The sequence below is a fragment of the Dromiciops gliroides genome, chromosome 5 (genome assembly GCF_019393635.1).
Source record: "Dromiciops gliroides isolate mDroGli1 chromosome 5, mDroGli1.pri, whole genome shotgun sequence".
NCBI lineage: Eukaryota > Metazoa > Chordata > Mammalia > Microbiotheria > Microbiotheriidae > Dromiciops > Dromiciops gliroides.
This window is the reverse complement of record NC_057865.1, coordinates 54,644,200-54,668,954: the sequence shown is the minus strand read 5'-3', so window position 1 is coordinate 54,668,954 and position 24,755 is coordinate 54,644,200. Positions and strand designations below refer to the sequence as shown.

General features: G+C 40.7%; 1 protein-coding gene across 1 annotated transcript in view; it reads left to right on the top strand.

Moving 5' to 3' along the window:
- The window catches only part of CUBN (cubilin), a 294,282-nt gene that overhangs the window by 256,375 nt on the left and 13,152 nt on the right, over positions 1-24,755 (top strand). Inside the window, 1 exon segment of the mRNA XM_043967014.1 lies at positions 15,909-16,117. Coding sequence (XP_043822949.1) covers positions 15,909-16,117 — 209 coding nt within the window.

Sequence of the window (24,755 nt, the reverse complement as noted above, 5' to 3'; positions counted from 1 at the left end):
AAGAGGGAGAATTGAGTAGGGAGAGCATTCCAGGATCCTTAGGCAGGCATGGGAGTGGGAGATAGACTGTTAGGTAGGGGAAACAGCAGGCAGGCTGGTTTAGCTGAAGCATGGAATGCCTGAGGTTGTGTAGCGTGAAATCAGTGTGCAAAGGTAGGTTAGAGTCAGACTCTGGAGGACATTCTGACCTTAACTATCAAACAAAGGAGTGGATGTGATGTGTGTGTGTGTGTGTGTGTTTTTCTAGAGGTAAAATTGAGCCAGCTGCCCCTGAGGCTTCTTGAGGAATGGAGTGCTATGGGCAAACATGCGTGTGAAGAATAGCAATTTGTGTCGACCCTGAATCAGTACATATGAACTGGAGGCAGGGGGACTAATTAGAAGAGGAGAGGTGAATAATGCCAGAACCGGGATGGCCCCCTGTGCACAGAGGAAAAGGGATGCAGAATCAGGCATAAAATGTAAACATTACCATTTGGTTTTGGTTTTGTTTTTTGGGGTTTGTTTTTTTGTTTGTTTGTTTTGGGTTTTTTGCAGCGAAATGAGGGTTGTGACTTGCCCAGGTTCACACAGCTAGTAAGTGTCAAGTGTCTGAGGTTGGATTTGAACTCAGGTCCTCCTGAATCCAGGGCCACTGTGCCACCTAGCTGCTCCCCACTACCATTTTTTTAAATGGAGGCCCGGTGGTTTCTCATGATACTGGGAATAACTTTGTATTCATTGGAGAAATCAGCTTCCTCCTTCTGGGATCCTGTACCTTAGGCTCTGAAATCATCTGAGGAATGCTTCAGTCCTAGCCCGCCTCATGCTTATCATTCGGTTCTGTATTTGTGACACATTTTGACCAGAGAAACCCCAGAATCCTTCTTGGGCAGTGATTTTGTATCCTAGTGCTGTGTTTGTCTGTAAATGACATACCCATCATCCTTGGTTTTGAAAACTCCCAGGGCTAGGATTATATGGGGGTTTAAGAATAATCCCATTTACTGTCCAGGGCCCCAGTGATTTCATTTATTTAAAAATCATGATTGTGTTTTTTAACCTCTCAAATCTGCCTGAGGTTGGAAGGCTGTTCTCAGGCCAGTTTGTTAGGAAATGCAGAGCCCAGAGCTGCCCAACAGCGACCCCTGCAGGGACACTGTAGGGAAGAAACCTCTTCTGGCCTCACTGAGGTCATGCAGCCAGCCATGAGAGGAGGGAGAATGCAAGCTTAGTAAACAGAAACTTAATTGGCCCTACTTGGGATATGTAGGAAGTCCCTGACTCAAAGCCTTATATACTGGCTTGTGGAAAGGGTGGCAGTGGCAGGGGGGGGGTACATTCTAGGGATGGGGGACAGTCTGTGGGTATATGCAGAGGTGGAGGTCTGTTAGTCAAGGAAGGTGGACGCTTGAGTTTTGGGAACTGCTAATCATCCGCTCTGACTGGAAAATAGAGTTTGTGAAGGAGAATTGTATAAAATAAGGCCGGGAAGGTCAGCTGCAGCCAGATTAAGTGCCAGGCTGAGAAGCTCATATTTTATGCCAGAGATAATTGGAAGCCGCTGAAGACTTTTGGGAGGGGAGCAACGTGGCCTTGGGAAGATGATTTTAGCAGTTTGGGGGAGGGGTAGATTGACAAGGGGGAAGGGAAAAGGAACAGGGAAATAACTTAGAAGGAGACGCAGGACGTCCTAATGGTGCAGGAGAGAGGTGATGAGGGACTAATCTAGACAGAGGCCGAGAGAAGGGAAGACATTTCAGAAATAGTGTAGAGGTTTAACTGTTATACTCACCTACAATGACAAAGAATTATTAATTATTTAGTGTCTACTCTGGGCCAAGCACTGTGCTAAGTCTGGGATTAGGAAGGTAAAAATGAAACAATCCCTGTCTTCAAAGAGTTTATGTTTTACTAGTACATATGCTTTGGTAGTTAAGGTATGTGGCTATGTGGTGATGCAGTTATTGTAGTGGATTTTAGCGCCCAAGAGCTGGGCAGCGTCACTAGGCCTGGCTCACCTGACCTTCCCCACCTGCTTTCTCGACACCTGTACACTGGCTTGTGGAAAGAGTAGCAGTGGGGGAGAGGGGGGTCCAGGAACAAAATTGGACATGGTTGGAGAAGGCTTGCATGTCACTTGAAAGAGAAGATGAGAAACAAGGACAAGGGAAGATTGAGAAGGGCAGAAGAGGAAGGTCACGGTGGAAAACAGGAACCCAAGGAATGAAGAAACTAGGGTGACATTAGCCATCTGTGGAATTATAATTTTTAGGTGTGGAAGTCCTAGCTTGAATCTTGAACCTCCCAGGAAAAAAAACGACAAGAAACATTCTCTAACTTGTGAACCCCCAAATGAACCCCCAGGCTTTTGTGTGGTTGAAATGCCTGCACCCGTCTCTCTCCTTGGACTTCCTGTCTAATCCAATAGAAGCTTTGGAAACCAAATTTGTGTTAGACGCAAAGGTAAAAGAGTTAAATGCACAAGTGAAGTAAATTTTTATTAGCCACTGCTGAAATAACTCTATTTAGCAATAATGAGGTTATTACCCTGCAGCTATGAGGTAATGTTATTATTCTGTTCATTTACTCTTGTTGCTGCCTCTGCAGAGGCCTAGGAGGGAGGTGAGCCGAAACCCTAAACTCAATTGTCAGAAGACTAAACGAAGTTTATTTCTGTCCTTTTAAAGCTCTTTCACTTTCACTGTTGATTAGGCTTCCCTTGGGGGATTAATGCCAAAGACAAGGGTTATCTGAAGTTCATCCTTTGTGGATTTTAGTGAAAGGAGCTCCCCTGAGCTGAAGAGCTGGGCCAGAGAAACCAATCCATTCTTACCTCCACAGAACTTTGGGAAAACAGGTTTGGCAGAAGTTAAATACCAGATTCATCAAGAAGAGAGGCCTCAGGTTTTATTAAAATATATACCCACAGCACAAAGTCCATACCAACCAGAATGAAAGGATTACTTGCCATCCTTGAACTTGAACTATAGGATATGAGAAACCAAGAAAAATGAGAAAATGGGCTGATCAAAGGTTTTCAGGAAGCCTTGGGAAATACTGCTTTAAAAAAAAATCCCTTCTACAAATGATCCAATTTGGAGGACATGTCTATATTTGCAAAGGTGAATTGGAGAACTAAGGCAATAAAGTTTTACCTGCTATGGAAGGAAGGAAGGAAGGAAGGAAGGGAGGAAGGAAGGAAGGAAGGAAGGAAGGAAGGAAGGAAGGAAGGAAGGAAGGAAGGAAGGAAGGAAGGAAGGAGGGAGGGAGAAAGGAAGGAAGGGAGGGAGGAAAAAAGAGAAAGAAGGAAGAAAGGAAGGAGAGAAGAAAGAAAGGAAAGGAGAAAGAAAAGGAGAAAGGTAAAGAAGGAGGGGGAGAAAGGAAGGAAAAGGGAAGGAGGAGAGCCTAAGCCACTTTTGTCTGTATTAACTACATATTCTCCATAAAGAGCTAGCTTGGATAACCTACATCATTATCTCAATTCCTCATTTCATTTTATCATGTTGACATGTTCCGATGTAGCAAATTACAGGAACATAAAAATAAAACATTTGGCCAGGAACAAAAAGTTAAATGATTTGGTTTTTCTAAATTAGGGCATTATTACAGTCATAAAGCTGTTGTGTTTTGTTGTTGTAATGCATAAAAAGTTGGGCTCCCTTGATACCAGCAAGAGATAATTTCACCTGAGCAGCTCCTGCTGGTTGTCACTTTCCATGCTACTGACCCACTTGCGGAGTCTTTTTTGACAAATCACCTCTATTTAACTCATCATCTGTGAAAACACTAGAAAATAAAAGGGAATTCTTAACACCCCTATGTTTAAAAGCCAAATCATGTCCTTCTTCATTAGATTGTATGTCTTTACTACTGTGTTCAATATATAGATGCCTCCGTCTGGTTTCATCTCATCTTCACTGGTCTGTTGCTTTCAGTCTAATCGAATCAGCTTTCTGATGTCAGGGTGTTATTGATTCTTGAATGGCCTCTCTCTTAATGACCTATCTTCATTATTATCGCAGTTCTCATTGTGTATTACCTTCTGTTTTTCCCCTCACTCCCAATTGTCAGTTTACAGAAGAACACTGCTGTTAGTGAGTCTCTGGGTACCAGTAAGACTTCAAGTCTCCTGCTTTTATTTTAAGCAGTATTTGATACAGTAGTATATCAGTACAGTAATGGCACTTGGATAGCCCCTGGAAGCTGGTCGTACTGGAATCTAACTAATAATATTTTCATTTTACAGATATGGAAGCTAATGTACAAAGTGATTATGTGATTTGTCTCAGGTTATCAAGAGAATCTGAAGGAGAACAGGAAAAGAATCATATCTAAACTAAATAACCACACCAGGCATAGTAATAATAGTAAACAAACAAAAGAACAACAACCTAAACCTGCTCTTTTATCATTTTTATGATCATATTATTGGTTGAAATTAGTTTGTAGTTCATGAATTTCATTTCAATTTTATCTCAAATAATTTTAAATATATACAATGGTAGATTAATGCCAAACCTCTAAGTAAACAGATATTTGCTGTCCCTGTATTTCTTTTGTTTGTTTGTTTGTTTTTAGTGAGGCAATTGGGGTTAAGTGACTTGCCCAAGGTCACACAGCTTGTAAGTGTTAAGTGTCTGAGGCTGAATTTGAACTCAGGTCCTCCTGACTCCAGGGCTGGTGCTCTATCCACTGCGCCATCTAGCTGCCTCTGTCCCTGTATTTCTGAAGGCATTTTTTTGAGGAATTTTTTTTTTTAACCTCACTGGTATTAATGTTTAGTAAATTCAGTTTTATAGCTTTCAAGTGGTTCATTTATTTACAAATAAATGAATACCATCTCATCCTTGATGGGGAAGCTATGAGGTACAGTAGATAAAGTGTTAGATTCAGGAAGACCTGAATTCAAATTCAACCGGAGACACGAGCTGTGTGACCCTGAACAAGTGTGTTTTTTGAAATAATTACTATTGCTATAGATACCAGTTTGGGGTATGCATATATTAATTTATTAGTATTAATACCAGTAAAAGATTGACCATGTGTCTCCCTAACTTCTCAGGGTCTCAGGCCATGTGGTAGAGAAAGCAGGGAGGGAACGTCAGCATTCCAGCTAGCATGAGTAGGAGGAAAAAAAAACCCAGAAGACCTAGAGGCCAGAGACCTCCAAGAGAAAGAAAGCTCATGAAGTTTTCCAAGAGTTTTTATCCTCTTGATAGAGTCCTTGACTGAGCTGGACCAAAGAGTCCACCTCCATTTCTTTTGTTTGTCCCAAATAAGATTTGCTGAAGTTTCTCAAGAACTGGACTTTTGGGAGTGGGGATGGGGTGGAGTGGGGGTGGGGGAGAAAGGACTGAGAAACTGATCCTTGAGTCCCCCCAAGAAATCCATTATTAATAATTGTTTTTTCACACAAGTCACTTAACCTCAGTCTGCCTCAGTTTCTTCACATGTAAAATGGGAATAATAAGAGCACCTACCAACCAGGATTTTTGTAAGGATCAAATTTAAAAAACAAAACAAAACCATGTACAAAGCACTTAGCACAGTACCTGACATATAGTGATGCTGTTGTGGGGGAAATAGGTGGTGGTATTCCTCTTTAAAGAATTACACCCTCTCACATACAATCCAATTAGAATAAAATAGTATTTTATTTGGGTGCTTAGAGAAAGTGACCAAGAGGGAATCCTAGACTTCCCTTCAGGGGAGGAAATATCTTAAGAGACATCTTGCTTATCCCACAGAAGAAAGGCAAAAGCTTTTATAGCTTAAATGGGGTGGCACCACCTGACAATGGAGGGGTGGGATGGGGCGACTGACCATTTGACAATGGAGGGGTTGTGGTGCTAACTTCTGGAGTTATCTCTGTTCTCTAGTGCCAATCAGGCAGTAGCCGTGCCTAATGGGCTTATCTCCCTTACACCTAACAACAAAACCAATCCCACCTGTAGGAGAAATCAACATTATTGTTGGTTTTAAGAACCATAGAGTGACTGAACAAGGCAGATAGGATACAGACAGTGAGGTTAAAAGGCAGAGTCCTTGGGAAGCAGGGTATACTCAGCCCTCATCCAGAGTCTTGGGAATGCCATCTCCTCTAGATGCTGGCTTCTTCTCGTCCTTAGCATCCTGGGGCAAACTGAATGTGGCAGCTTTTCTCTGCTTAGGGCCTTGGGAGAGCTGGAGAAGAAGATCCCCACTGTAAAGAAAAAGGGATGAAGATTCTTCTTCTGTAACTGCTTCAAGCTGAGCAGGTCTAAGAAATCATGGGGCAGGGTCAGAGAACTGGTAGGAAAATACAGCACCTGTTTATTTGTGCCCCAAACAAGTAAACATGTACATGCAGAGACTCCTGCCAAAGGAAAAGTTCAAAGATTCCTTTTTGTGTGTCAAGATATATACACTTTCAGGGGCAGCTAGGTGGCGCAGTGGATGGAGCACCGGCCCTGGATTCAGGACTCCCTGAGTTCAAATCCGGCCTCAGACACAACACTTACTAGCTGTGTGACCCTGGGCAAGTCACTTGACCCCAATTGCCTCACTAAAAAAAAAAAAAAAAAAAAAAAAAAAAAGATATATACACTTTCTCTGCTCACTGGCTATAGAGCTTGGTTTAGGTCTACTGGTACAAGGTGTTATCAATTTCATTAGCATGATACAAATCAACTTAAAAGCAGATGCTATAACAAGAACTTATGGAATGGGTTGATTTTTAAAACTCTGTATTCCAAATTCTCTTCTTCCCTCCCTCCTGTCCCCCTTAAGAATGCAAACAATTCAACATAAGTTATACATATGTAGTCATGCAAAACATTTCCATATTAGTCAGGTTGTGAAAGAAAACAGACAAAAAAACTCAAGAAAAATAAACTAGAAAAATTATGCTTCAATCTGTATTCAGACACCATCAGTTCTTTCTCTGGAGATGAATAGTGTATAAGTCCTTCAGAGTTGTCTTAGATCATTGTATTGCTGAGAATAACTAAGTCATTCACAGCTGATCATCCTACAATATTGCTGTTACTTTGCATAGAGTATATTTCACTTTGCATCAGCTCATGTAAGTTTTTTCCAGGTTTCTCTGAGAGCCTCCTGCTCATCATTTCTTATAGCACAGTAGTGTCCCGTCATAATGTCATCCCACAATTTGTTCAGCCGTTCCCCAATTGATGAGCATCTCCTCAAATTCGAATTCTTTGCACCAGGAAAGAGCAGCCATTAATATTTTTTGTATGTATGTGCTTTAACTTTTTATTTTTTATCTCTTTTTGGATGAGAGGAGAGGGGAACCTTTTGGGGAGAAGGAAATGACAGCATGCAGACCTGTAAGCAAATCATAACCAAGGAGACTAGAGGGAACACTTTCTACTATAACAAAGGCATATTCAAATGATTCACTGCCTAACAACAAGGTATAAGCTTAGTCACAAAAGCCCTTAGAATCTGGTTAGAGACTCTTACCACTGAAACAGAGAGGGGTGGGAAAATCAGGGGGATTCAAAACTGCCGAAGTAGCTCCACACCTACCAATGCTTCAATAGAATAGCCCCAGACAAGATGCGAACTCTCCTGCAAGGGTGTTAGAGGCAGGGCTGGGCAGGGAAGGGCAATTCCCTCTGACTCCTTCTTAGAGCATCTCTACACGTGGGGTGGTGCCTGGAAAGGCTTATTTCTCCTGGATTCTGACATTACTCTGGCCCAGAGGCAACACTCAGATTTCTAGTGTCCAATTTTCTTACACTCATGGCATGCCCCTGGTTTAGCAGTATAGGGAGAGAAAGTGAGCTCCAATGCAATGGCTTCATATACGATCTCTCTGCGTAAGCCCTCAAGTGGGTACCACTACAGGAAAGGCGGGGAGCCAAATACCCTCCGTGTATGGGGTATTGGAGAATACTTCAGAGGTGACAAAGATAGGAAGGGAACTTCCCCTGCTTCTCCGAAGGACACATAGCCCTGCAGCCACACCCAGAGCTCTGTTAACCAGGCCACAAAGCTTAGAAGTAGGCAGGGCGTTTTGCTGGTGTAGAAGGCACTGGGAAGGGCCTCGGAAGGCAGCCCAAAGCCCCATTCCTGAATTCTTTCCTTAAAGAGAGCTGTACCCTTGAGGGACTGGTCTCCACACTGGAAATTACTTTGCATTTACTTATCTATGTACTGTTGCCTTTCCTCAATAGAATATATCAAATTCCTTGTAAATGTGACATGTCATATCAAAGTAAAGCAGGAATTCTTAACCCTGTTTGTGCAAGAGAACCTTTTAGAAATCTGGTGAAGTCTTCAGATCCTTTCTCAAGGTTTTTAAAAAATTCATAACTACAGGAAATGCTACATTTCTAAGGATAGAGTTTTTTCCTATCCAAATTCACAGACAACCTCCCCCCACCCTGAAATCTACCCCATGGACTGCTTGGGAGTCTCTGGACCATAGGTTAAGAATTTCTGATGTAGTGATATACTTCGTGAGCACAAGAACCGTGCCTTATTTCATCTTCAGACTTCCAGTGCCTCACACAGTGCTATGCATGTAGCGATTGCAAAAACTCTGAATTAAAATACTTACTATAGTCACTATTCAACATGTAACTTAGCAAATAATTCTGCACTGGTTCCCTTTGATCTGAATCTCTCATTTTCTAGCTCCCCAAGTTGGATTTTTCCCTTTGTCTCCATCCCTCTCCCCAGCACCTTGAGCAACCTTTTTTTTTTCCTAAGTCCCAGTCTACTAGACTTAAAACTCTTCTCTTCTTTTATTCTCTTCTCACCTCCTTTTCTCTTTCTTTCAGCTCTGTAAGCCCATTCCCCCATAATTCCATGCCAGACAGTTTTCCTGTTCTCTTCTAGGTGTTGAGAACCATCCAATGTTAAGGTCATATAGCAGGAGTGGAGGAAGGAGAGAATGAGTCAGAGGAGGACAGAACCAAGGGATATTTTCCCTCAGATTCAAAGCTTCATCATGATGACTGGCATTTCTATAGTGCTATCAGATCTATACCTTTGCCTGTGCTTCTCATAACACTGCTCTCTCCTGGTTCTTTTCTTACCAATCAACTGATCCTTCTCTATAGCCTCCATTGACTTGTCATCCATCCCCTGCCACATGCATACATGTATATACACCCATGCACATACATATACAAACATAACACAAAAATAATATATATGTGCATAGCTTATGCATATACACATACACACATATATATATGTATATATGTATTGTCTCCTCTGGGAGGGACTCTTTCTCTTTTGTCTTTGGATCCCCAATACCTACCCCAGTGCTTAAACAGTAGTTATTTACAAAAAATGTTTGCTGTACTTTTCACAAGGTGGTCTGGCAACCCTGGGGACACCCAAGCACCTTTCAGTGGTCTGTGATATTAAAATGATTTTCATAATAATACTAAGACTAGAAGGCAGCTAGGTGGCGCAGTGGATAAAGCGCCAGCCCTGGATTCAGGAATACCTGAGTTCAAATCCAGCCTCAGCCACTTGACACTTACTAGCTGTGTGACTCTGGGCAATTCACTTAACCCTAATTGCCCTGCATCATCATCATCATGAATTTATAATATTGATAAAAAATATTGATAGATGCAACCCACGTTAATGGGAACTCTTTGGGAGGTCCTCAATAATTTTAAAGAGTTGTAAAGAAGTCTTGTTTGAGAACTGCCTCTTGACTGACTTTGTAGACTCTATGTACAGTACCTCATTTGGTCCTCACACCAGCCCTGGAAGGTTCAGATAGCACAAGGAATCATTTCCTCATGAAGTCAGTACAAGTTTGAGTAATTTACCCACAGTCATACAGAGGCAATCGTCAAAGGTGGGATCGAAATCTTCTTGTCTCCTGACTCTCACCCTAGAGTTTTTGCCACAACCATCATCCTCTGCTGAGGGGAAAGGTTGTGATTTTGGATCCCAGCTATGCCTCTTACTCTCTGGGCAACTTCAGGCAAGTGACTTGGCCTTTCTGGGCCTCAGTTTCCTATGTAAGACTGTTCCAAGCCTCTTGGATGGCACACCCCCATAAATACACATTTGGGGAGGATATTATCCTCCAACATGCCTCTTGCATCTAGTATAGTTGGTGACCCAATGAACAAGAAAAGGGAGATGTGCTTTTCATCTCTTTTTGTTTTTGGTGAAGCAATTGGGGTTAAGTGACTTGCTCAGGGTCACACAGCTAGTGTCAAGTGTCTGAGGCCAGATTTGAACTAAGGTCCTCTTGACTCCAGGACCGGTGCTCTATCCACTGCGCCATCGAGCTGCCCCACTTTTCACCTCCTTTGAGGTAGTTAGTTCCTTGAGATACTGCTGGCTTCTACATAATTCTCTCACTTGGCAGGCATGCATCTGGCCAGAATGAAGGGAGATACTGAATGGGAGGGCTGGAAGCCTGGCTTGTTCCGCTTTGCACATAGGAGTAAGATCTGTTATAAATCCTCTGTCCACAGCAGGGAAAATAGAGTCCAATTTAATTCAATGGAAACTTCCCATTTCCATGTTCTCACTGAAATCCTATCATTGAAGATTTAGGCCAGAGGCTGTGGATGCAAATTTGCCATTTCTCCTTATCTTCAAAGACCTTGCCCCTGATTACAAAGATTTAAGATGCTTCAGATTTTCCTAAAATGGAGGAAAATGACTTCATGCACATAACATAAGCCTTTTCCTGGATTACAGTTTCCCCCTTTTGGAAGTGCTTTCCCCCTTCTGCTCTCCACCCACTCAGAATTCATTAGTTGTTTGCCCCAAGGGTAGCTGGATTTGTGCCTAAATGCATCAGAATTTGGTTTCGGACCAAGATATTTAAGTTTCTGTGCTGGTCATTAGGAATGATGAATGTGAGTCAGGAATTATGTGCTGCAGCAAGGGGCCCTCCTGGAGGGCAGTTCTATTCTTAAAAATCCACTACAGGAATTAAATAAATTATAGATATAAAGGCATCCTACAGCTACTGACAGAGGGAGGCAAGCCAGCCTTATTCTGTTTAGGTTGATCCAATAAATATTTAATAAACCCCTTTTCTTGAGAAGACATCATAAGCACTGGGAATACAATGATGAAAAACCTCACAGTTCTTGCCCTCAAGGAGTTTACAGTCTATGTGTGTGGGGGGGTGGGGGGTGCAGAAAAAGAGGTGAACAAAACATATACACAAATATGTATGACAGAAAGTAGAATATGTTACGGCCAAAGGAGAGAACCAGATAAGGACTCAGAGAAGGGAGAGATTGAGAAAGAGAGGGAGGGAGGGAGGGAGGGAGGGAGGGAGAGAGAGAGAGAGAGAGAGAGAGAGAGAGAGAGAGAGAGAGAGAGAGAGAGAGAGAGAGAGAGAGAGAGATCGATCACTGGCATAGAGAGAAGCACCCAAAGCCATGGGGATCTTTATCAGTAAGTATGTTTGGCCATCTGCTGGACTCCAGAAGATTCTGGAACCTCCACATTGTAACATGCATCCTACAGAAGTGCCCATCTATGAAAGCAACTTGTCAAACTGTACCACCTCTGAAGTGATGACTTTCCTCTGAAGCCTCAAGTTTTATTGTGTTGATTTCTTCCCCTTGGATAATAGAAATATTTTCACTTTTTAGGCGATGTTTGCTATGACTGATTCATTCTTACTTCTGTCTTCAGCTTTGTCGTTGGAAAGCACACATTTGAAAATAAAGGGATTGGTTTGTAATTAGGCAGAGCTGCACCAGGCCTTAGGACTTAATGAGAGCTCACATTTTTCATATTGAGCCATCCTTTGAATGTGTTTCCTTTTCTAAAGAAGTACCTGGTTCTTCTTTGAGCAGTTCTCCCATTCCCAGGCAGAAGGGCAGGGTGACATTGGTCACCCTAGTCACAGTGTCATTGCTGAGTTCCTGCAGGGCAAGGGCCTCTGACACCTCCTGACTGATGAAGTGTCGATTGATGGAAGCTGTCTGGATGTTGGACAAATGTTTAGTAACTTGACAGAGCCTGAATTTATGGTTCTAAATGTACCAGTATGTCAAGGTGAAGACATATCTTATGTCAACCCAGAAGATGTACTTAAATGCACATTATTTTCTTAAATGATGAGCTGACTTTTTCCATAATCACAGCTTCCCTTCTCCCCTTGCCTCCTTCAGCCCCACCACCAATATCTTGATGCTGTACATAAATTAGTTGTAGGAGATGGGCACTATTGTAGCCCTTAAGATATGAAACCAATGTCACCGGCCGTTTAATTCATCCTTATTTATACTCCTGCCCCAGTGGAATAAATTCTGTCATTTCCATTTTACAACTGGAGACATGGTGGCTGAGTCTAAACTTGAAAATTGGACTGGACAATAGGGCAATTTTTAAAAAGATTTTCATCACTTTTGTTTTTAATTACCTGAATATTTCAACTGAATATATTATCTTGGCCTAAATGAGCCAAGGACAGCTAATTGGCACAGTGGATGGGTTGCTGGCCAGGAGTCTCAGGAAAACTCATCTTCCTGAGTTCAAATCAGGCCTCAGATGCTTACTAGCTGTGTAACCCTGGGCAAGTGACTTAACCCTGTTTGCCTCAGCTTCCTCGTCTGTAAAAATGGGCTGGTAAGAGAAATGGCGAACCACTCCAGTATCTTTGCCAAGAAAAAGAGTTGGACATGACTGAAAAACAACTGAACACACACACACACACACACACACGTCATAAAGATCTTTGTTGCTTAATTCTCCAAATCTTTTTGATGAGTCTAATGCTCTCACAGTGATCAAATTCTGGAATTATCCTCTCTCTACCTAAAGCAAAATCTATTGATTCTAGAATAGTTCTAATCATTAAGAAATAAGGCACATGTTTTATACCTTAATAATAATAATAATAAATAGCTGGAATTTATAGAGGGCGTTTAAGGTTTGTGAAGCACTCAATACTTTTTTTTTATTTGAGCCTCACAACCCAGAGAGGTAGATGTGGTAATTATTTTCACTTTATAGAGGAGGAAACCAAGCCTGAAAGTGGTTGGTCAATCTGCCAAGGGTCACATGGCTAGTAAGTGTCTAGGGAAGGGTTCTAACTCATGTCTTGTTTACTCCAAATCTAGCACTTTATCCCTGGTGACACCAAGTTGCCACTAACCACTAATTAAAGCTTATGGAATAATTTTTTAAAAGCTATCTAATATTTAAGCTTAGAAACTGAAGTATAATATATACCATATAATGATGTAGTATGTAATAATGATACACTGTATCATTTTATATATAACAATATGCACACATACATATTAAGGTTATTTTCTAGACATTAATTGATTTTTAGGCTATCACTCCCCAAAACAGGACTCTTGCAGAACTAGTCAGCCCAAATAAAACCTCCAGTTCCCCATGACCAAGTTGATCAGGTCTCTTGCTCCAGTGGCCAGTCTTCTTCCTATATAGAGAATTGTGAGCAAGATATTGTGCAATCTTGGACCTGGCTTAGCTTCCTGAGCAAGGAACTTAATCTGAGACACTGTCCAAGAATCTATCGGGGACTGTGCCATCAGGACAGGCTTCAGCTCCAGGAAACCACTGACTGTGCAGATACTGGGTCGTGTTACCAGACTTAGAACCTCCTGACAGTGCAGTCTAACCCACTCGGTGGTGCACCTGTACCCTCAGTCCATTTGCCCAGCAGACAGGGATTGGGTGTTCAGCCAGCATCAGGGAGGGCATTATTTCCTTCCAGGAGCAGAGTGCAAAATGTCAGTGCCCTCTAGTGTTAGGAGTCTTCCTTTTACTGGTGAACGGATATTCTCTCCAGGTGGTGATGGTTAACTCTGCAGCTATAAGTTTCATAGCCTATAGACATTATATAGGAGGTTATCAGTGTGATTTATACCTGTGAAAACCAGAGTCCTGTTAGAATGCATTAGCTTTCCACAGTTCTTTTGACTTATTTTCCCAATAAATCCACTCTTTCCTTTTTCCTAGCTGCAACCTGTGCTCAGGTCATGGACCAGGGTAGATCATTACCCTTATTATGCAAGAGTTTTGTCTCTATATTAATCTACACATATGTGATATATAGTAACTATTTATAGCAAAATATATTATCTTGAAGCTTCTCAATTTTTATTTTATAGTACAAAACCCTACTTCAAGAGAGACATCACATTGTAACCTTAGAAAACTTTGATCTTTTTTGCCTCAGTTATTTAGTATTCCAATAGATCCATGATATCATCAATATAAATATTCTCTCTAGTAATAGAGAGTGTAACTCATCTATTGCCCATGTCCTGTTTTAAATCTTCCACAGGGGCCCCATCTGCTGATTTTGTGATGGAAGAGATGGAAGAGAGAGTCCCTATTAATGGTGGTCTTCCAAATACTCTTATTGATAAGGTTCCATCTTCATCTCTTGACACTGAATGGGGACCGGTACATCATCTATGCTATCTACCTATTAGACCTTCCATTTATGACATAGTTAGCCAACCTCCTTTTCTAGGGCACATTGTTTTGATTACTATTCTTTGGGTTACCTTTTGCTCATATTTCGTCATTTGTTAATATGCTGTCATCCGTTTTTACCTACCTTGCTACCATCTCTGTATGACTACTGGCTTACCCATGATTTCGATTCCTTGGAGATTGTGATATTCTAAAGTTCACAGCCATATATATTGACAAACAGAATATGGGCTTGTAAAACGTGGGATTTTTTTTCAGGAAGAAGCTTGGGGTACGTATGTGCAGTAATTTAAACCATTGTGCAGTTTTCTAAATACAATTCAATCATCTGTCTTCTTCCAATTCTGTCTGGGACCAGTTTATTATCCATATCCAGTGATATATGCCATGATAGACTAGCTTTATGTATTGTCCATCCAATTATTAACATAGTTTGCCAATCAAAAGTCTTTATCCATTTGTTTTTCCCCCATATAGACTGAGTTCCTTTGAGTGACTTTGGATAGAGTTTAAGAGCATCTGTAAAATTCCATGATTTGATGCAGTCAGCATAATGTCACTTATCAATAAGAGTATTTGGAAGACCACCATTAATAGGGAATCCCTCTTCCATTTGGACTCTGACTTTGGGTATCCTCAGTGATAGCGGTAAATTCTTTGGATGAGCATTTATCTACCTCTTTCATGCTTCATATTTATAATAAGAAATTATCAAACAATCAATCCATCCCTCTATTGTGTTATCTATCAAGGAATCATGTGTGACCTTAGAATATATATGGGAGGTGTCTTGTGGAGAATTGTCCTAAAGGCTGTTTTTTGCTTCAGGAGAGTAAGTGTGGCCCTTTTTTTGGTGGTCATAAACAAACAGTAAGCAGAGTGAGCTCTTGTATTCTCTGCACTTTTCAGTTTAATCCCCTTTTTCACTGAGGGAAGTAAAAAAAGTATGGATATATGGATTATAAGCTATCCTAAGATGACTATGTAGTAGACTCTTGTTCTTCATACTTTCAGTAGGGGAGAAGAGGACTGAGCCTGTTACCCAGTGATCACCAGGTACTTTGGTGACATCATTTGTTCCTGATATGGGTTTAAAAAAAATAACCTTACATAACTTTGATCTGTTGTTGTTGTTGTTGTTGTTGTTGTTGAGTTCACAAAATAAAGAGATTTTTGTCATCTGCCTTTCTAGTTAACAATGTATGAGAAAGACTGATGATGGGGATGAAATAGAAAGCATGTGTATGATAATAAAGGAAAAACTGGACTGGAAAGAAAGCAATTATTATCTTCACTCCTTCCTAAACTGGTGTAAACAACATCTCAGTCAACATTCTGCTAATGTTCATTAAAGAGTGTCACAAAAAATGAGAAAAATTCATTTTCTTAAATTCTAAATATGGAGAGTGAAGGCTATAGACTCCTTTATATATTGGTTTTGTTTATTTATGTGTTTTTCATATGTAGGTGATAGAGTTTCTCTTTTTTTCCCATAGGACCTCAGAATGGATGTGGAGGTTATTTAACAAATTCAAGTTCCACCTTTGCTTCTCCCGATTCTAATGCAGACGGCAAATACGACAAGAACTTAGACTGTGTATGGCTCATAAGAGCCCCTGTCAACAAAGTAATCAATCTGACCTTCACTACATTTTCCCTAGAAGGACTATCATCTTATGGAAGATGCCTTTATGATTATGTAAAGGTATGGAAATCAGGTGTTGAACCAGATGCTACTAACCACAGCCTCCAATTACAGGAAGCCTCACTTTACTGTATACAATGCCCCTCTGAAAGATTACAAGTAAATTTAATGCTTGTAAAATATTTTTTTCTTCCCAAATGTCTTAGACTATAATTTCAGAGATACCATATCTTTATTTTTGGTTTATCTTTAATTAGCTTTGCTTAAAAGCAGGAAGTTGGAGATGCATAACTAGAGTTCTGCTGAGAGGACATACCAGCAATAGGGATCAAAGGCTATAGGAAAACCAAGTGGAAACCATGAGAACAGAGGAATTTGGGAAGAAGTGGGGAAAGAGGAACCAGTGAAGGAAACAGAAGGTTACTAAATGACTATATGATACATGCCCAACCTCTGGGCTTACACAAGTCACATTCTATTTTGGAGTAAGTGTTTCCTTGTGTTTGGTTTGCTTTGGTCTCATTCATGGTTTCCTCTGGGAACTGTAATGTAGAGTACGACTCATGTCTGTACTTCCACAAATGTGATTAAGTAATCCTTGGTTTCCGTGCAAGTGCTCAAGATAACAATGCATATTTGGCACAGGACAGCCTTTATTTCATCCCACAAAAAGAATGTAGGAAGGCAGCTAGGTGGCTCAGTGGATAAAGCACCATCCTGGATTCAGGAGGACCTGAGTTCAAATCCAGCCGCAGACACTCGACACACTAGCTGTGTGACTCTGGGCAAGTCACTTAACACTCACTGCCCTGCAAAAAAAAAAAAAAAGAATGTAGGAGGAGTTATCCCATCCCTAAACAATCAATATAATTTCCTTCCCTCTTAATTGAAGTTCACTTTTCTCTCAGGGACCTATATAGTCATCCAGACTCAGAGCTTCATAGTACATACTCCTTGTCCTATGATTTCATCTTCATTCAAAAGGAAAAAGCAACAACAACATCAAACTTGAGACACCAGGGCAGCCAACAATCTGGTGATGGTCCTTTTCACTCTATAGGCTCATAAATGCTTCCAGTCTCCTGGCATTATTTCAGAGGCTGTATGGCCAGTGAAAAGAGCCAAGGTTCTGCAGTCAAAGGAGCTGTGGATGAATCAAACCACTGATGTCCTAACAAATCACTTAAGCCTCTGGGCTTCAGTTTCCTTATCTATGAAATGAGAGGCCAGGACAAGCCGGTCTCTGAGTTACCTTCTAGCCCTAAATCTATGAACTTAATCATTTGAGGTTCCTTTTTCCAGTGAGGTCCAGCTTCACCCACCTCCCTTTGGGCTTCTGAAGAGGCGGTCCCTTTCCCATCAGATCCGTACTATTCAAATAACTCATATAAGCAGCTGAGGGTGAAGTCTGAGTTTTTTGTTTTACTCCACTGTATCACAGCTAAGTCAGAGGCTCAGAGGTTTGGAGCTAGACAAGAATCCAAGATCATCTGGTCCAATCTCCTCGTTTTATAGATAGGGAAATTAAGGGTCAGAGACCCTTAAGTGGAAGAACTCACACTTGAACCCAGGTACTCGAAGTCTAAATGCAGGGCTCTGTCTACTGCATAACACTGCAGGTCCTCAGCTTCCAGGGTCACGGCGCTCAATATTTGGGCCAGGAATGGGCTTGGTACTTCTGATACTTCTTTGGAAAGTGGAGGAACTCTGCTCACTTAGCAACATTTGCCATTCTCCGCAACTTTCATCTCCACCACTGCCTCTCCATAGCTGGAGTTTACAAGAGTCTAAGTCATAGGGGCAGCTAGGTGGCGCAGTGGATAGAGCACCGGCCCTGGATTCAGGAGGACCTGAGTTCAAATCCAGCCTCAGACACTTGACACTAGCTGTGTGACCCTGGGCAAGTCACTTAACCCCAATTGCCTAAAAAAAAAAAAAAGAGTCTAGGTCATGTGACTCTCCTTTCTTGGGGCTATATCACTGAGAGAGCTCTTACCACTAGCTAGCTCTCCCTGCTGTGATGGATGACAGCAAATGTAACTGAAATGCACCTTTGCCCCAAGGCTGTCCTTAGTAGTTCTCTGGCTGGGCACGGTGGGGGGAGTGGCACTGTGCCAAGGATGGCCCCTCCACCTCCTCCTACTTAAGACCCAGGCCCACTTTTAAGCCTCCTATTTCTGGTCTTCACTCAGCTCTTTCCCTCTCCACCTCCCTCTCCCTTTTCTCCTTCCTTCAATCCCCTCTCTCTCTCTCTCTCTCTCTCTTCTAAAAGGATCAGCTTTGCAGCCCAAGCCAAACTGTTCTTTCCCAGTCACTGAACCTCAATTACTCATATTAATTAATTAATTACTCATATTCAAGTGTGCATGAGTCTTCATATGCTCAGAATCAGGAGTTAACCATAGTCTTCTCAATGAGGGAGCCAATGGAAAATTCAAAGTCCTTAGAAACTCATCAAATTGGGACAGCTACGTGGCACAGATAGATAGAGTACCAGTCCTAGAGTTAGGAGGATCTGAGTTCAAATCTGGCCTCAGACACTAGTTGTGTGACCCTAGTCAAAACGCTCAGCCCCAGTTGCAAAAAAAAAAAAGAAACTCATCAAATGAATTAGGTTTCAATATCCCATATTATAATAACTCAAAGGTTTACAAAGGAGCTTTCCTTACCATTACCATTGTACATTAAAAATGCCCCTGAAGTTAGATTTAGATGACTTGTATTCTAGTTCTAGCTTTGCTGTTTATACTTTTATGAACCTAATCCCATCATCTACCTTTGTCGAGCCCCCATTTCTTACCTATAAATGAGGGGTTTGAACTAACTAACCTAGAAAGTGTCTGGTCAACTCTAAATCTATGGGCCTACCCAATGGGGTAGGCTATGGAAGTGTTAGTAACACTCAGTTTATAGATAACTAAACAGAGGCTCAAAGAAATTAAATAATTTAGCCATAGGCATCCAGAAAGTATCCGAACTGTGATTCAGAAGATAGGAGATGGCAGAATAATACTGATTTGGATTGGGTAGCCATCAATAGATGTCATATGTTGCACAGGAGTCAAGGAAGATGAGGATAAAGAATATGTCACTGGATTTGGCACAGAGAAAGTTAATCTGTGACTTTTAAGAAAGTCATTTCAGTAGAGTACTAAAATAACAAGCCAGATTAGAGAAGGCTAAGAAGAGATTTCAGATGTCAAACTACTTAGATTCAAGCTTGTGTGTGTGTGTGTGTGTGTATATGTATATGTATATGTATATGTATATGTATATGTATATATATAATTCTGACACCAGGAAAGAACAGACAAAGATGAGTTGTAAATCTGACTAATATAGAAGCCATTATAGAATAGGTTATTAAGGGATACTATGGAATCTTCTTCTCTTAGGATTTTAAAAATAAGACAAAATTGGTACTAATTTCATGAAAGTTGTTAATAGTTTAGTTTTGCTTATAGACAGAGGCATTCTCTGCCTGTGATGCTGCAATATCATTAAAACTATCAACGAGAGGCCCTAAAAGAATTGCCTGAAGTACTTATTAATGGAAACTCTGCCATTTCAAATCTAAGAAATTACTTTTGATTCCTCGTGCTTTGTGCTTTTAATAAGCACTATAAAGAGGTCTTGCCTTGCTTTAACATTTAGTGCTGGTGGCAAGGATGGGCATAGTTTCCCCTTCTCCAGATTTTCAATCTCTTTCAATTCCTTTTTTCTTTCAGTGATGGCACTACTTCCCCAATCACCCTAACATGGAATTTTGGGGCTATCCCTGACTTATCCTTCATTCTTATCCCATATTTCACACACTGAAAATCCTTTGGATAATTCCTTTGGGATGTTTTTCGTAACCACCACTTCTTTGCCATTTCTTTTTTTTCCTTTTTTTTTTTTTTTTTTTGGCGGGGCATTGAGGGTTAAGTGACTTTCCCAGTGTCACCCAGCTAATAAGTTTCAAGTGTCTGAGGCCAGATTTGAACTCAGGTCCTCCTAAATCCAGGGCTGGTGCCACCTCGCTGCCCCTTCTTTGCCATTTCTACTGCTCCTACCCTTGTGGGAGGCCTTCCTTCCTTGAACTGCATTTTTGTAATAGTCACCTAACTGATCACCTATTGCTTGTCTCTTCCCTTTATAATTAATTACCCAACCACCACTGGATTAATCTTTCTAAAATTACCACTTTAATCATGTCTTTCCACTGACCATTTTTTAAATCCACTTCCCTACTTCTGACAGCACAAAGTGCAAATTGTTTAATCAGACTTTGAAGACTCTCTGAAAATTGACCCCTCCCTGTGTGATACCTTGTTGGGGAGATACCAACTTTAGATAAAACATAGTCCCTGCCCTCCCAGAACCTTACATTCAGTAGGAGGATAAGATGCCAACACAGAGAGCTATAATACACAATATTAGAAGTTAAAAAACACAGTGCTATAATACATCTGAGAGTGAAGACGACTAGTGACAAAGGAGACCAAGGACAAATCCTAGAGGAGGTGACGTCGAGTTGAGTTTTAAAGGATGGGTGGGACCTTAAGTGACAAAAAGAGAGAGAGGAAGTAGATTCCAGGGATGAGCAGAGGCCCAGATAGAAGCAGAAAAGCATAGTGAGTATGCCAGGGGGAAGTTCATAGTCCAGTTTTTCTGAAAAATAGAGTATATGGAAGGAAGTGATAGAAGATGAGAATGAAAGGGAAGGATGGTGTTGTATGTTGTTGGACTTTGATTCTGGGGGGAAAGCGTTTGAACTTTAATCAGTAGACAATAGATATCCCTGGGAGATAGTTAAGCCAAGGGGTAATTTGATATCTTCTTTTGGGGGGGGGGGGTTGTTTTGTTTTTGCACGGCAGTGAGGGTTAAGTGATTTGCCCAGGGTCACACAGCTAGTGTCAAGTGCCTGAGGCTGGATTTGAACTCAGGTCCTCCTGAATCCAAGGCCAGTGCTTTATACACTGTGCCACCTAGCTGCCCCCGATATCTTCTTAAGAAAGATAAAATTCTGGAAAAGATGTGAAGGATGAATTAGCCAGAGAAAGAATGAAGGCTAACTGAACAGATAGGTAGTTAGTCTAGGCAGCAAAAGGCTCAGTACGGAAGTAGAGAGGAGGGTATGAGTTTTAGAGGTGTTGTGAACATGATATCAATTAACTTGGTTTTCCAGTGGGGAGCTGGTTTCTCAATGTATCAATGAGACATGAAGCCATAATGATAAGGAGCAACTTGGGTCTTTGGCCTTTCTGGTACCAGAAAGATCAGTGTAGCAGAGAAACATATACATGGAAGAACAACATGAACCTACCCCTTTATTGGTATTGTGAGTTATGTGGACCACACAAAACTAGGCAGGAAGGAAGCTCAGGACCATCATTAGGGTTGATTGATACTCTCTACAGAGGGGAGGAGTTGTTTCTTAATGGTTAATTAGCTCGGATATAAGTGCCTTCTTTTTTTTAATTGGGCAAAATGAAACCTGTCCTACAATCTAAGGTTTATAAGCCAGAGTGTTTGAAAAGGAAACTGAAGGTTTCTTCAAAATGAACAGTATATTTATTCAATATTCAATAAACATTTAAGTAACTACTATGTGCTAGACAAAATATAAATAAGAAAAAGCAAGATAGTCTCTGCCCTCAAGGGGCTTACAATCTAATGGAAGAAGATACACAAAAGGAACCTGGAAAACAAAGGAAGGGGCAACACCAGAGGATACCCAGTGTGTTGGCATCTTGTTTCATGGAGATAGAACCAAGCAGATAGAGAGTCCAGAGTGCTTGGAAAGTCTAGACCCTGCCCTTCTATAACAGCAAGCTTTGGTAAGAATGCTTACTCCACCCTCCAGCCCTCAAATTGGGAGGGAGAGGAAGTCAAGGAGTTGGGAAGGTGTTAAGTATCCAAAGCTAGGTTAGCAGCAGGGTGAGGAGATTCCAAGCGATCACCTTATCCTGGGAGGGGCATCTTAGAGAATGAATTGGCAAGTCCAGATCCTGCCCACTCTAAAGGAAAGTTTGGGGGGGGGAGTTCGGTGCTCTTGTTCTGTGGAGTTCAAACCACTCAGAGCTGCATATGAAAGCTACAGGCCAGTTATAGATGTTCCCATGGTTTCCCTAGGGGGGAAGCATGAGCCAGAAAGATCTTGTGAGACTACTCTTCTGAAAAAATATGGTACCCCAATCCAGTCATGTACTTCCCCTTCTCCTACTAAAGTCCTCTTCCTTTGCCTAAGAGTGGCACAGACATGATGATGGTGTCTCAAAGGCAGACCCTACCAAGCTGGAAAATAGGACCACTAATGGGTTGTATTTCAGTTGTCTGAGAACCAGTTTAAGAAAGGAGTGACATCACCTTAATGTTGACTTCTTTTGGTCACAGTAACTTATGAAATCATTTCTCTTACTAAGGCATAGCAGGGTTGTGATCTGTGTCAGTGCAGGGAGAACCCCTGACAAAATAATGGTCCTTTTGAAATCTTGTACCCATCACAGTACCTAGAACAGTGGTGAGCACATACATAATAGGAGCTCAAGAAATACCGAATAAATTTGGATCCATGGAGGAAAGAGGTAAAATGTATATTTGTAAAAACTATAGACTGTATCTTATAGGGAAACATAACTAGGAGATAATAAAGTCCGGGAGTATTCGAATCTGTCTTTTAAATCTCAAATATAGCGAAGAATTATTCTAGGATTCCCAAGGTCAAAATTATCTTTATTAAAAAAGGGTTTTTTGTATTTATAAAAAGTTTTAAAAGGAGGATGACAGTGAGTCACCTCCTAGGATTATTAGTTAAGAACTTTGTAAACTTTAAAGCACCATGTTACTGTGAATTGTTATTATCATTACCACCACCATCATCATCATTTTCTAGAGTAGTAAGGGGCAGTTCTTTTTTCGGTGATGCTCTTCATTGCAGAGATTAATTTTCTAATATTGCACTATTTTCCTGGAAGATAATACTAATAAATATTAGTATCTGCAAAGGTTTGCAAAGCCCTTGACATAGCTGTCTTATGTGCATACTGAAACATTTTTTAGAAGAGCTAAAGTTATTCAACTATAATCTCTATGTTCATATCCAAGTCAGTGCAGTCCAACTCAGCTATTCACATATAAGTACATCAATATGGCTTTCGAGATAGCTGACTTTTAGGGTTATTAAGATTACTGCTTCTACTGAATTATTTATTGTGGCAAGTAAATATCCTTCAAATAAAATGGCATTCCTTTTTATCTTTCACTTTCCTCTTCCATATTACCAGCATAAAAAGTCTTGAAAGTCTTTCAGAAATGTCACAAAACTTAAAATTTTAGGAATTAAATTATTAATACTAGAGATTAAATTTTGAGCACATTTTGGAAATTTCAAAATTAAAGATTCAACAACTGTAACTTGTCCAATTAGTAGAGGTATTAGCTGTATCATTATTACATCATTAATATAATCATTATACATTATTACATTATTGTCAATACTTCAGAGATCCACTATTTCCTTTTAACGGATATTCCCTTCACCAGGGTGGGCCACAAATCCTCTCTCTTAGCTGGAGGTCGTCATGAACTGCTTGGCTGAAATAAATTCATCACCATTTTGCCCACATGCTGATGTGCCCATCCAAATACTGCTAGGTTATTTTCTAGACATTATGAGTAAGGGGTACTGCTTGCAAAGACTTTTTGGCTTGATAGGATCTGCCAGACTTTGGATCCATTGGCACAGCCTTCAAGATCCCAGGTTCACATCAATTATATTGAAGTAGGACTTTGATGGAGGGTTCTTTTAGTATGATTATGTAAAAATATGACCATATTTATCATCTTGTACAGGAAAACTGATTAAAAGAAAAAAATGAAAGAAAGTAGAAAATAGCATGCTTCAGTCTGTTCTATCAATATTAGTTCTTTCTTTGGAGGTGGATAGTATGCTTCATCAATAGTCCTTTGGGACTGTCTTGGATAATTGTATTGTTGTGAATAGTCAAGTCATTCACAGTTCTTCATCAAACAATATTGCTCTTTCTGTGTACAATGTTCTCTTGGTTCTGCTCACTTCATATGATGGAGGGTTCTTATGGCATATTTATCATATTTGTATAGTAATATATAATTGCTTTGTTGTGAAGTTGAAATTCTGCTATTGAAATTTTAATTATGAGGTTGCCAGACCTTTTTTTTAATTTTTATTTTCCATCCTCGATGTTTCATTGAGAGAAACAGCATGGCAACGCTATAAGCTGCTGAAACTATGCCAGCCTATATTGGTAAAGGGAATTTCCTTGTTTGGAGTTTCCAATATCAGGGAAGCCACAGGTTAATCCCTATTCCTAATTTACATTAGCACGTCACTTTGTAGAAACAAATAATTTCATAGACTTACAGAACTTTATTGGTAGAAGAGACTTCAGTGACCACTTAGTCCAGTCGTGACCTGACCAAGAAGCCCATTTGTAACTTCCTTGGCATTTGCTTGAAGACCCCAGCTGAGGGGGAGTCCACAACCTCTCCCAAAACCGCTTCCATTTTGGAGAGGTCAAATTGATAGGATTTGCCTCTCTACAGTTTTCAGCCATTCTAGCTAATTCTGCCTTCTGGATCCAAATAGAGGAAAATTCTCCATGTTCCTTATAAAGGAAGGAACATGCCATCTAGTGTTGAAGCTGCTTATTTCTATTTTGAGCTTTATTTTTG